This window comes from Bufo gargarizans, chromosome 4 (assembly GCF_014858855.1).
Source record: "Bufo gargarizans isolate SCDJY-AF-19 chromosome 4, ASM1485885v1, whole genome shotgun sequence".
In the NCBI taxonomy this organism is placed as follows: Eukaryota; Metazoa; Chordata; class Amphibia; order Anura; family Bufonidae; genus Bufo; species Bufo gargarizans.
Window position 1 is genome coordinate 178,777,951 of NC_058083.1, and position 13,381 is coordinate 178,791,331.

The window sequence follows — 13,381 nt, forward strand, 5'->3', positions numbered from 1 at the left end:
CACTACAATGTGGTCGGTTCTGCTCAGCAGATGTAGACGACCGCCGCCGGTATTGAATGGAGCTAAGGCGCGAACAGGTCCGTGGCATCCAAAGTCAACAACCACAGCAGACACCGCTGCTTCATAATCCGCCATATGAACCAGCCCTTATGGGTTTGATTTCTTTCTCCTGTCCGATCCTGTGTTCCCCAGAGGTGTATGATGGGCAGTAACTTATCTCAATCTCTCGACTGAGACAGTCTTAGGCTACTTTCACACTTGCGTTCAGAGCGGATCCGTCTCAGACGGATCCGCTCATATAATGCAGACGGTGGCTCCGTTCAGTACGGATCCGTCTGCATTATATTGTTAAAATATTTCTAAGTGTGAAAGTAGCCTCAGACGGATCCGTCCAGACTTTCAATGTAAAGTCAATGGGGGACGGATCCGCTTGAAGATTAAGCCATAGTGTGTCATCTTCAAACGGATCCGTCCCCATTGACTTACATTGTAAGTCTGGACGGATTCGCACGCTTCCGCACGGCCAGGCGGACACCCGAACGCTGCAAGCAGCGTTCAGGTGTCCGCCTGCTGAGCGGAGCGGAGGCTGAACGCTGCCAGACTGATGCATTCTGAGCGGATCCGCATCCACTCAGAATGCATTAGTGCTGGACGGAAGCGTTCGGGTCTGCTTGTGAGCCCCTTGAAACGGAGCTCACAAGCGGACACCCGAACGCTAGTGTAAAAGTAGCCTTACGGGTTTCAGCTACAGATCGCCCCATGCCAGTCCTACATATTAGATGTTGGCCAAAAGCCCAGGTACCCTCCTCCCTGCACCATCAAAGTCCCAGAAAACCCTTCTAATGCCTCATTCACACGTCAGTGTTTGGTCAGTGATTTTGAGCCAAAACCAGGTGCAGATCTAAATACAGAACAGTAGCAGATCTTTCCCTTATACCTTATGTCTGTGGAGGCTCCAGTCCTGGTTTGGGGGTCACATTTACTGATGGAAATCACTGACGTGTGACTGAGGCTTAAAGCACCGGAAGAAAGACTTTTACTATGAATCATAGTGATCTGAGCGGATGGAATACAAATAGGTTACACTGAAGTTTGAGAATGTCAGATTTCTACATCAATTTTCTGCAGATTATGTTGATGTACTTTACGTTTGTGTTTATCAATAATCCCACCCTCATGTATGCCCCAAATATGCCTGGAATGCCATTTATGGGTGGGGTTTACATAAGCCCCACCCATTTTGGGACAGGGCTAACGTTTTGCCTGGAGTGTCTCTGAAAATTTGCACCAATCCTGGCAAATACAGGACTGCTGGCAACTATGGGGGTCATTTACAAACAGATATACCCCACGTTTTGGCATATATCTGTTGCAAATTACGGTGCAAAGGTTATTTGTCCCCTTTTCCACAGCTCACACCAGGTCTTAAAAAGGGCATGTGGCGTGGGCGAGGGAAAGATCGGCCCGCAGGCCTCATTTATAATTTTCTACACCTGTTTTAGGCGTAGAAAATGGTCTAAATCTACACCAGCGAGGGAGCTGCCGTAGATTTAGACAAGTGTCTACATAACATAGGCGGATGAACCACCAGCGCAGGAGGGACGTACACTGGTATCGAAATAGCCAGTCTTCATAAATGTCCCCCTATGTCTTTACAGGACCACAAGCTTTTCTATCCCCATGGGCATACTGGCCATAGACCCTACAGGGAAACTTCCCCCCGGTGGGCCGATGCCCAGAGGGCCATCCTGGTACATAAAGATCTGATGCTCTCACTATTAAAGGGGTCTGAACCCGGACATATCCCCTTCTTCTCCCAAACAGCCCCTCTGAGATGAGCAGCTCCGATGTACTCCCTTGCCCCGAGCTGGATCGCGCAGGGAAAGGCTTTTTTGTTTACAATGGCACACTGCCAGGCGGAGGCTTCTGCCCAGCAGCGTTCCTGAGGACGTCACCGGCTCTGATGGGCGGGCTTTAGCCAATTTCCTCTCTTTGTGCAGTTTATGTCACAATTTGCATCGGTCTGGCCATAGACCATACAGGGAAATTTACCTGGGGGACATCCGAGCCCTCCTCACAGTACATAATGATCTATGTGGCTGACAACTTAATGGGACGTTCTGTGTGGATGTTATAACTGTGCTGTCTCTTCTTTTTGGTCTTCACTACAATGGTCATTGTAACCAGGGGCGGACTGGGAATTTAAAGTGGCTCTGGCCCCAATGTTGTAGGCAGATCCAAACTGACAGAAGGTGGGGCGACACAAATAGAATCTGCATTAGTAGGCAGGGCCAGCAATGCCATAGGACAGTACAGAATAACGTCTCAGCAGAACCATATACCACAGTGCAGCCCAAAATACGGTTGCCCTTGCCACGGTATTAACCCCTTAGGAACTTAGGACGTACCTCTACGCCATGTTTGCAGAGTCCTTAAGGACTCAGTACGTACCGGTATGTCCTAAGCTTCAAAGTAGATTGCGGCGCGCCGGGGGTTAATAGGAACAGGATGCCCACTGAAATCAATTAGCGGGCATCCTGTCACAACGCCAGGGGGGGTTGACCTGCGGTTTGCGGCTTTTACCTGCAGTTGCGGCGGGCGGTGCCATCGGGTCCCCATGCGGCTGTGGGGGGGACCCGATGGCATGGAAAGCAGCGCGATGTCTAAGGAAGGCATCACGCTGCCTTCCGGTGACGAGCCTGTGAGATCCAGCCCCATGGATCTCACAGTCCCCGGAAGCTGTATGAGTAATACACACAGTATTACTCATACAGCCAATGCATTCCAATATAGAAGTATTGGAATGCATTGTAAAGGATTAGACCCCCAAAAGTTCAAGTCCCAAAGTGGGACAAAAATTAAGTGAAAAAAAAAGTTTAAAAAATAAAGTTTTCCCACCAAAAATTTAAAGTTTCAAGTAAAAATAAACAAAAACGTCATTTTCCCCAAATAAAGTGAAAAATAATAGGGAAATAGGGGGGGAAGTATACATATTAGGTATCGCCGCGTCCGTATCGACCGGCTCTATAAAAATATCACATGACCTAACCCCTCAGATGAACACCGTAAAAAATAAAAACTGTGCTAAATAAACCATGTTTTGTCACCTTACATCACAAAAAGTGTAATAGCAGGCGATCAAAAAGTCACACACACCCCAAAATAGTGCCAATCAAACCGTCATCTCATCCCACAAAAATCATACCCTACCCAAGGTAATCGCCCAAAAACTGATAAAATTATGGCTCTCAGACTATGGAAACACTAAAACATGATTTTTTGCTTCAAAAAAGAAATCAATGTGTAAAACTTACATAAATAAAAAAAAGTATACATATTAGGTATCGCCGCATCTGTGACAACCTGGTCTATAAAAATATCACATGATCTAACCTTTCAGATGAATATTGGAAATAACAAAAAAATAAAAACGGTGCCAAAACAGCTATTTCTTGTTATCTTGCCTCACAAAAAGTGTAATATAGAGCAACCAAAAATCATATGTGCCCTAAACTAGTACCAACAATACTGCCACCCTATTCCGTAGTTTCTAAAATGGGTCCACTTTTTTGGAGTTTCTACTCTAAGGTTGCATCAGGGGGGCTTCAAATGGGACAAGGTGTCAAAAAAAACAGTCCAGCAAAATCTGCCTTCCAAAAACCGTATGGCATTCCATTCCTTCTGCGCCCTGCCGTGTGCCTGTACAGTAGTTTACGACCACATATGGGGTGTTTCTGTAAACTACAGAATCAGGGCCATAAATATTGAGTTTGGTTTGGTCTTATAACCCTTGCTTTGTAACTGGAAGAAAATGATTAAAATGGAAAATCTGCCCAAAAAGTGAAATTTTGAAATTGTATCTCTATTTTCCATTAATTCTCCTGGAACACCTAAAGGGTTAACGACGTTTGTAAAATCAGTTTTGAATACCTTGAGGGGGGTAGTTTATAGAATGGGGTCATTTTTGGGTGGTTTCTATTATGTAAGCCTCGCAAAGTGACTTCAGACCTGAACTGGTCCCTAAAAATTGTTTTTTTTGAAAATTTCAGAAAAATTTTTCAGAAATTTTTTCAGAAAGATTTACTTCTAAACTTCTAAGCCTTGTAACGTCCCCAAAAATAAAATATCATTCCCAAAATGATCCAAACATGAAGTAGACATATGGGGAATGTAAAGTAATAACTATTTTTGGAGGTATTACTATGTATTATAGAAGTAGAGAAATAGATTTTTAACAAATTTGGTATTTTTTTATAAATAAAAATGATTATTTTTTTTTACTTCATTTTACCAGTGTCATGAAGTACAATATGTGATCTCAGAATGGCCTGGATAAGTCAAAGCGTTTTAAAGTTATCACCACTTGTCAGATTTGCAAAAAAATGGCCGAGTCCGTAAGGTGAAATAAGGCTGAGTCCTTAAAGGGATTCTGTCACCAGGTTTCACCCCCTCCAGATAAAAATATGGTTATGTTCAGGGAGCTTTAACCATTCCTAATGTGGTCTTATAAATGTAATCTGTAGGCTCATTTTGCTAAAAATACCCTATTACTAACCTGTCATTCATAAAAATAAGTTGCCCAAGGGGATGTAAATGGATCCAAGCTGCCTTTCCCGACCTCAGCGCCGCCTCATAATCTTCTGTGACGCCTCCCGCTCTCCCTCCCTCCCCCCTCCTCCTGCTGTAAGATCGTTGTGACGCCTCCCCTCTCCTCCTGCTGTAAGATCGCTTACAGCAGGAGGAGGGGGGAGGCGTCACAGCGATCTTACAGCAGGAGGAGGGGGGAGGCGTCACAGCAATGTTACAGCAGGAGGAGGGGGGAGGGAGGGAGAGCGGGAGGCGTCACAGCGATGTTACAGCAGGAGGAGGGGGAGGCGTCACAGCGATCTTACCAGGGCCGGCCTTAGGTGTTCAGGCGCCCTGTGCGAGCTAACCTTGTGGCGCCCCCCCCCCCAAAAAAAAAAAAAAAAACACAGCTTGTTGCTGGCATCATGGCATAGGCTGGCTGACTATCCAACCAAGTAGTTACCAGCCCTCACACCCCAAAGGCCGGTGTAATGTTATACTTCCCTAGTTCGTGAGATTTCCCTACCCTCGTCACTTCCGGTCGCACCGGACATGACGTGAGGAGGTGTGCAGCGCCGCGCAGGCGCACAACGACAGGTTAGGGAAATTTCACAGCAGAGTGCGCATGCACCAGGAGCCTCGCCGGCGGTTAGGGTAGGGAAAAACTATGGGCCAATGCGCAGGCGCAGTGATCGGATGGATGTTCTCAGCTGAACACTGGCCGACACTGCGCATGCACCGGGAGCCTCACCAGCGGTTAGGGAAGGGAAAAATTACGTACGGGCCAGTGCTTTTTCCCTACCCTAACCGCTGGTGAGGCCCCCAGCGCATGTCGGCCGGTGTCCAGCTGAGAAAATTCGTTTCCAATGTAGTATTAATAACTAAACAATTAAATAATAAACATATTGCATTGTCTACTTACCACCAGGACAATAAGATGATCTGGACTCTGGCTGCAGTCTGGCTCTGGGGACTCCATTGTCACTCTCTTCCCCCCCCCCCTTCCCTTGTCACTCTTCCCCCCCCCCCCCTTCCCTTGTCACTCTCATTATCCCCCCTCTCCCTTGTCACTCTCATTATTCCACCCGCCCTCCCTTGTCACGCTCATTATTCCCCCCCCATCACTCTCATTATTTCCCCCCCCATCACTCTCATTATTCCCCCCCCATCACTCTCATTATTCCCCCCCCATCACTCTCATTATTTCCCTCCCCCCATCACTCTCATTATTCCCCCCCCCCACATCACTCTCATTATTTCCCCCCCCCACATCACTCTCATTATTTCCCCCCCATCACTCTCATTATTTCCCCCCCCATCACTCTCATTATTTCCCCCCCATCACTCTCATTATTTCCCCCCCATCACTCATTATTTCCCCCCCATCACTCTCATTATTTCCCCCCCATCACTCTCATTATTTCCCCCCCATCACTCTCATTATTTCCCCCCCATCACTCTCATTATTTCCCCCCCCTATCACTCTCATTATTCCCCCCCCCCCATCACTCTCATTATTTCCCCCCCATCACTCTCATTATTTCCCCCCCCCATCACTCTCATTATTTCCCCCCCCATCACTCTCATTATTTCCCCCCCCCCATCACTCTCATTATTTCCCCCCCCCATCACTCTCATTATTCCCCCCCCATCACTCTCATTATTTCCCCCCCCCATCACTCTCATTATTTCCCCCCCCATCACTCTCATTATTTCCCCCCCCATCACTCTCATTATTTCCCCCCCATCACTCTCATTATTTCCTCCCCCTCCCCCCTTGTCACTCTCTTTCTACTCCCACCTCCACCTCTAGTGTAGCGTGGCCGAGCTCTGTTCGATCCGCGGTACAGGAGCATTTGTTTCCTGTACCCGGCCGGACTGACAGGAAGTGCACACTAAGTGAGCACTTCCTGTCAGTCCGGCCGGGTACAGGAAACAAAAGCTCCTGTACCGCGGACCTAACAGAGCTCGGCCACGCTACATTAACAGGCGCAGGCAGGATTCTTTAGAGCGGCAAGCGCTCAGCCTCAGCCACTCAGGCGGCGCAGAACTTATATAAGCAACTTTTTTTTTTTAAACCGCAACGGGCGCCGGGCGCCCCCTGCTGAATACAGGGGGGGGGCCCGCCCCGTGGGAAAACATAAGTGCCGCCTCGCCTGCCCATATTACATTGCGGGCTGTCGGCCGCCCGGCGCCCCTGTTGCTATGGCGCCCTGTGCGGCCGCACAGCCCGCACACCCCAAAGGCCGGCCCTGGATCTTACAGCAGGAGGAGGGGGGAGGCGTCACAGCAATGTTACAGCAGGAGGAGGGGAGAGGCGTCACAGCGATCTTACAACAGGAGGAGGGGGGAGGCGTCACAGCGATCTTACAGCAGGAGGAGGGGGGAGGCGTCACAGCGATGTTACAGCAGGAGGAGGGGAGAGGCGTCACAGCGATCTTACAACAGGAGGAGGGGGGAGGCGTCACAGCGATCTTACAACAGGAGGAGGGGGGAGGCGTCACAGCGATCTTACAGCAGGAGGAGGGGGAGGCGTCATAGCGATCTAACAGCAGGGGGAGGGAGGGAGAGCGGGAGGTGTCACAGAAGATTATGAGGCGGCGCTGAGGTCGGGAAAGGCGGAGCTGGGCACGAACGGCGGCGGGTGCGGGCGGCAGCTTGGATCCATTTACATCCCCTTGGGCACCTTATTTTTATGAATGACAGGTTAGTAATAGGGTATTTTTTAGCAAAATGAGCCTACAGATTACATTTATAAGACATTAGGAATGGTTAAAGCTCTCTGAACATAACCATATTTTTATCTGGAGGGGGTGAAACCTGGTGACAGAATCCCTTTAAGGGGTTAAGCTGCATTACCATCCTGACAATGGCAATACCGTTGAATTCAGGAGGGCACCTGTACATAAGTACCCGATGCTCCTACATTAAAGAGGCTCTGTCGCCTGTTTCCAGTATACCGTGCTAGATCTATAGTGAGGTGGGGCTCCAAACGCTGATCACAAACAGACCTTTATTTCCCTTATTTCAGGTCCGATCACACTGTAAAATCCACCTGTAAAAATATGCTAATGAGCACCCTTAGCACTGGGAGACGTACTTCTGGCTTCAGAGCACCGCATCGCCGACGCCCTCCTGTATGTGATAAGAACGCCCCCCATTAATTTGATTGACAGCACTAGACTCACTGATCTAGCGCTGAGATCCTGCGCGTGCGCACTCCAACGCTGTCAATCAAATGAATGGGGCGTCGGTCGATGTGGTGCTCTGAAGCCAGAAGTACGCCTCCCAGTGCTAAGGGTGCTCATTAGCATATTTTTACAAGTGGGTTTTACAGTGTGATCGGACCTGAAATAAGGGAAATAAAGGTCTGTTTGTGATCAGCGTTTGGAGCCCCACCTCACTATATGCAGTTGCAAGAAAAAGTATGTGAACCCTCTGAAATGATATGGATTTCTGCACAAATTGGTCATAAAATGTGATCTGATCTTCATCTAAGTCACAACAATAGACAATCACAGTCTGCTTGAACTAATAACACACAAAGAATTAAAGGGAACCTGTCACCATGATTTTGCGCATAGAGCTGGGGACATGGGCTGCTAGATGGCCACTAGCACATCCGCAATACCCAGTCCCCATAGCTCTCTGTTTGCTTATATTGTGGAAAAAAACCGTTTTGATCGATATGCAAATTAACCTGATATGTGTCCTGTATCCGGAGATGAGTCCAGCGGAAAGGAGCCCAGCACCGCCCCGTGTCCTCCGAATCACCTCCTTGCTGGCTGACGTCACAGAGCTGGAGCGCCGAAATCTCGCGATGCGCGAGCTAGCGCAACTTGCAGTGTCGGCATCATGTTCATTCCCTGTACTGGCATCAGCACAGGGAACGAACTACGCATGCGCTAGCTCGCGCATCGCGAGATTTCGGCGCTCCAGCTCTGTGATGTTGTTCTTTAAACAAAATCTAATATTTTTCTTCTGCAACTTGTATATTAGGCTACTTTCACACTGGCGTTTTGGCTTTCCGTTTGTGAGATCCGTTCAAGGCTCTCACAAGCGGTCCAAAACGGATCAGTTTTGCCCTAATGCGTTCTGAATGGAAAAGAAACCGCTCAGAATGCATCAGTTTGCCTCCGATCCGTCTCGATTCCGCTCTGGAGGCGGACACCAAACCGCCTGACGATGCGAAGGCCATTGGCACACAATGTAAGTCAATGGGGGACGGATCCGTTTTCTTTGACACAATCTGTCACAATAGAAAACGGATCCGTCTCCCATTGACTTTCAATGGTGTTCAAGACGGATCCGTTTTGGCTATGTTACAAATGATACAAACGGATAATGCAGGCGGTTGTATTATCTGAACGGATCCGTCTGTGCAGATCCATGACGGATCCGCACCAAACGCGAGTGTGAAAGTAGCCTAACTGTACCTGAAGCTGCTCAATTAATAATCTTCTGTCACACAAGAGGGCCACAAATGAGCATTTCCTAGAGACTGCATACCCAAATCAGGAATAAACGCGTGTGGACGCAGTATACAGTGCAAAGTGAAGAATATTCCCTGGAGAACCCTTACAGAGAATTGTAGCTATCTGTACGGCTATGCTGAGGCTATGGTTGTAGGTTGCTAGGCTGCGTCTTCCCTGCAGTGTACACAGCGTCCTGTCCTGTCACGGTTTATTCATGAGGGGCGTGCTTCTCCCAGACTTCATGGGCGGAGCCCCGTCCTCCGGGCCACGCCACAGTACTAAGCGGATCAGCCACGGGGTGGCGCTGCGGAGCACTTCTGTCACAAGGACGTGACACGGGGCTGTGTGACGATTGGTTCCTGGTGTCCTCAATGAAACCAACACAAAGTTGTGCAGTGAGAGCTGACCGCCGGCAGGATGAGGACCGTGCCCGCCCTGCTCGCCGCACTGACCGCGCTCACTGCCTACTACGTGTACTCCCCGCTGCCCAGCACCCTGGCCGAGCCCTGGAAGCTCATGCTGCTCGATGCCACCTTCAGATTGGCGCAGGACCTGGTGAGAACGTCGCATTGTCTGCACCCTATAGGGAGCAGCTGTAACCGGCAGGGTCCTCCATTGGCTGCAGGAATTAGGTCACATTGCAGGCTGTGATGAGTGCCCAGCACTAGACAAAGGCACAGCGCTGTCACCGGTGGTGCATGTGTGCCCATCCCATGTGCCAGGCAGGAAGTGCTTGTCCAGGGCCCCTCAGCTTTTCTGGTGCAGTTTTGGAAGCCAAAATCTGGATCATAAAAGGAGAGACAGTGAACGGACAGATAGGGCTGCTTTTTAAATTCACTCCTGAGTTTAGCGTTAAAGTTTTCCGGTATTGAGATCCGTCATAGGGTCTCAATACCGGGAAAAAAAACCGCTTCCGTTTTGTCCCCATTCATCGTCAATGGGGACAAAACTGAACTGAACAGAACAGAATGCTCCAAAATGCATTCCATTCCGTTTAGGTGCGTTCCCATCCCGGAGAGCAAACCGCAGCATGTTGTATTTTGCTTTCCGTCCTGGGATGCAAGTCAATGGGGACGGATCCGTTTTCTCTGCAACGATAGAAAACTGATCCGTCCCCCATTGACTTTCAGTGGAGTTCACGACGGATCCGTCTTGGCTATGTTAAAGATAATACAACCGGATCCGTTCATAACGGATGCAGACGGTTATATTATCAGCAACAGAAGCGTTTTTGCCGGACCCAGCAAAAACGCTGGTGTGAAAGTCGCCTTATTAATGCCTGTGAAGAACCAGTGGCAGGGCTTTGTGCAGTTTTTTTTTAACCCATTTCTGTTGGAATTTAGTTCTATTTATCATGTTTTTGCAGTCCTGTCCTAGCGGTGCTGACTGTGCGCCCATTAGCCTGGCTGCCAGTAAACTCTGCACACAGCAGTTTCTACATTGTGTAGGGTTATGCAACCCCCCAGAACGGACCCGTGCTAATTCCGACACCTATGTCCCACTTGCAGCAGTACTTGTAATCCACCCTGAAACATAAGCTGATCTTCTTTATCTCTTGATGTGATAGACCAGATGTTACTTCTGACCCTTGTGTCCTCACGCCGCACAAGAATGCCAGACTTGGTGTACATGTGACCTTTCCCCTACTTCTTGCACACTCACCAAATATCTTACACTCGGAGTTCTCCAGCTGCTGAAAGTGGTCACAGGACATTAGGACATGCAGTCGGAGGTCACATGCAGCGTGCCCTGAGCTAAAATAGCCTGGCACTCTTATTGTATGCCAAGATACCTGTATGAGTACCAACCAGAATGCCCTCATTGACATCTGGGAGCGCAGCAATAATGGAATTCACTGCTGTCTGCACAGTAAGGCCTCATGCACACAAACGTATTTTCTTTCCGTGTCCATTCCGTTTTTTTTGGAGGACCGTATATGGAACCATTAATTTCAATGGGTCCGCAAAAAAAATGGAAGTTACTCCGTGTGCATTCCGTTTCCGTATGTCCTATTATTGTCCGCATTACGGACAAGGATAGTACTGTTCTATTAGGGGCCAGCTGTTCCGTTCCGCTCAATACAGAATGCACATGGACGTAATCTGTATTTTTTGCGGACCACAAAATACATACAGTCGTGTGCATGAGGCCTAAGAGTCCTGTAATCTGGCATCTGGTAATCCAGTACAACAAACAGCCTGGGAGACAACTCCTCTGGTAATAAGACAGGGTACTAGTACCATATGTTATGTGACTGACTGCTCTGCCACCTTCCATGTTCCTACAGCTTTACCAACCAAACAGGTAAGGCTACTTTCACACTGGCGTTTCTGGGTCCGCTTGTAAGATCCGTTTCAAGGCTCTCACAAGCGGCCCAAAACGGATCAGTTCAGCCCCAATGCATTCTGAATGGATAAGGATCCGCTCAGAATGTATCAGTTTGCCTCTGATCAGTCGCCATTAGACTCTGGAGGCGGACACCAAAACACTGCCTGCAGCATTTTGATGTCCGCCTGGCGATGCGGAGCCAAACGGATCTGTCCTGACTTACAATGTAAGTCAATGGGGACGGATCCATTTTCACTGACACAATATGGTGCAATTGAAAACGGATCTGCCTCCCATTGACTTTCAATGTTAGTCAAAACGAATCCGTTTGCATTATCATGAACAAAATAATGTTTTTTGTTTTTTTTTGTTCATGGTAATGCAAACGGATCCGTTCTGAACGGAATCGGATACAAGCGTTTGCATTATAGGTGCAGATCCGTCTGTGCAGATACCAGACGGATCCGCACCTAATGCAGGTGTGAAAGTAGCCTTAGCTTTATATACTTTGACCATACGATAAATCAAATTTGAAAAATGCAACACCCAGGTCCCATGAATGAGTTTTTCAGGGTGAAATACTATATTCTATCATTTGTTTAAGTGGTTATAGTATAAAATGAGCCATTCTCACCCTCACCAATCCCACACCTCTGCCGTTCTGACAATGCTCTAGTCCCTGCTGTTCGCCACTTCCTGAACCCACTGTTACGGTCCCTCCAGTGACAGAGGTTAGAAGATCTGAGAGACTGGCTGCACGTTAGGTCATCTGACAGCCTATCTGTTTTCACTTGTTGCGGTGTTGTTGGTAATGACCACACCTCTTGTCTCAGGTGTAGCTTGCGGTCATTACTGCTCCTCTATTTAGTCTGGACTCACACTTCATACCATGCAATTGATATTCTCTGCCTGGAGTTGGAAGAGCTGGTGTGTGGTCTTCATCTGAGTTACTGCTCATCCATTTTCGATTGAAGATAAGTTTACTTCTCTTGGTATTTTGTTGCTCCCATTTGCTCGTTGTTTACTAGACCTCAAGGAGACGCTGGTTCGTTCATCTGGGAAGGAACCAGTAGTCTCAGACCCTGTCACTAATCCTAGGGCTTTTCAAGGTTACTAGGAATAGGTTTCCGGTGTATGAAAATTCCCACCTTCAGGGTCTATTCGAACTGACAGGAGTCAGGGCTAGGTTTAGGGTTTCCTTAGGTGGTCACCATTTCCCTTTCCCTAGCCTTGAGGCCTAGTTTGTGGTCATTTTCCTTCTGTTGTCCTTCTGGTGTTCCTCCCCCTACACTGTGACTTTATCAACCGCCTAAAAACCGCCATTTTGTTTGGGTCAGTGCAGCGATGGATACAATTTCTGCACTGGTCGGACAACTGCAGGGGCTGTCTTTAGAGGTAGCTGACCTCCACACGACTGTCTCACAGACCACAGGCGGCTGGTTCCGGCAGAGGGAACCAGGCCTGCCTTGAACCTAAAGTCTCTCTCCTGGACAGATTTTCCAGGGGAAGGGACAACTTCATTCGGTTCAGGGAGTCGTGCAAATTATATTTTAGACTACGTCCTAACTCTTCTGGGGACGAGAGTAGGGATCGACCGATTATCGGATTTTAACTGTTATCGGTATCGGCATTTATTTTGCCGATATTCCGATAACAAATCGGGAACACAGATCGCGCTGCTGACAGCGCTCTCCGTGTTCCCTCTGCAGCACAGGGGAGAAGGAAGCAGTGTCTCCCTCCCCCTGTGCTGCTGCTGCCGCTGCAGCCAATGGGAGGACAGGGAACAAGAGGAGGGGAGGAGCTATGGCCACTGCGCCACCAATGATGTTAACTTACTCATTTATTCAAATTGAACAGGAGGCGGGAGCTGCAGAATCACATAGCCGGCTCCCGACCTCTGAGCTGTAGCTGCGATCTACGGTAGTTAACCCCTCAGGTGCCGCGGATCGCAGCTACAGCTCATAGAGGTCGGGAGCCGGCTATGTGATTCTGCAGCCAGCTCCCACCTCCTG

At 48.6% G+C, this 13,381-nt stretch overlaps 1 protein-coding gene across 1 annotated transcript in view; it reads left to right on the forward strand.

The window, feature by feature from the left end:
* Positions 1–9,381: 9,381 nt before the first annotated feature.
* The window catches only part of NCEH1 (neutral cholesterol ester hydrolase 1), a 35,109-nt gene continuing 31,109 nt past the window's right edge, over positions 9,382–13,381 (forward strand). The window contains exon 1 of the mRNA XM_044290580.1: positions 9,382–9,596. Within this exon, the coding sequence (XP_044146515.1) occupies positions 9,459–9,596 (138 nt within the window). The 5' untranslated portion in view covers positions 9,382–9,458. The remainder of the gene's footprint in view (positions 9,597–13,381) is intronic.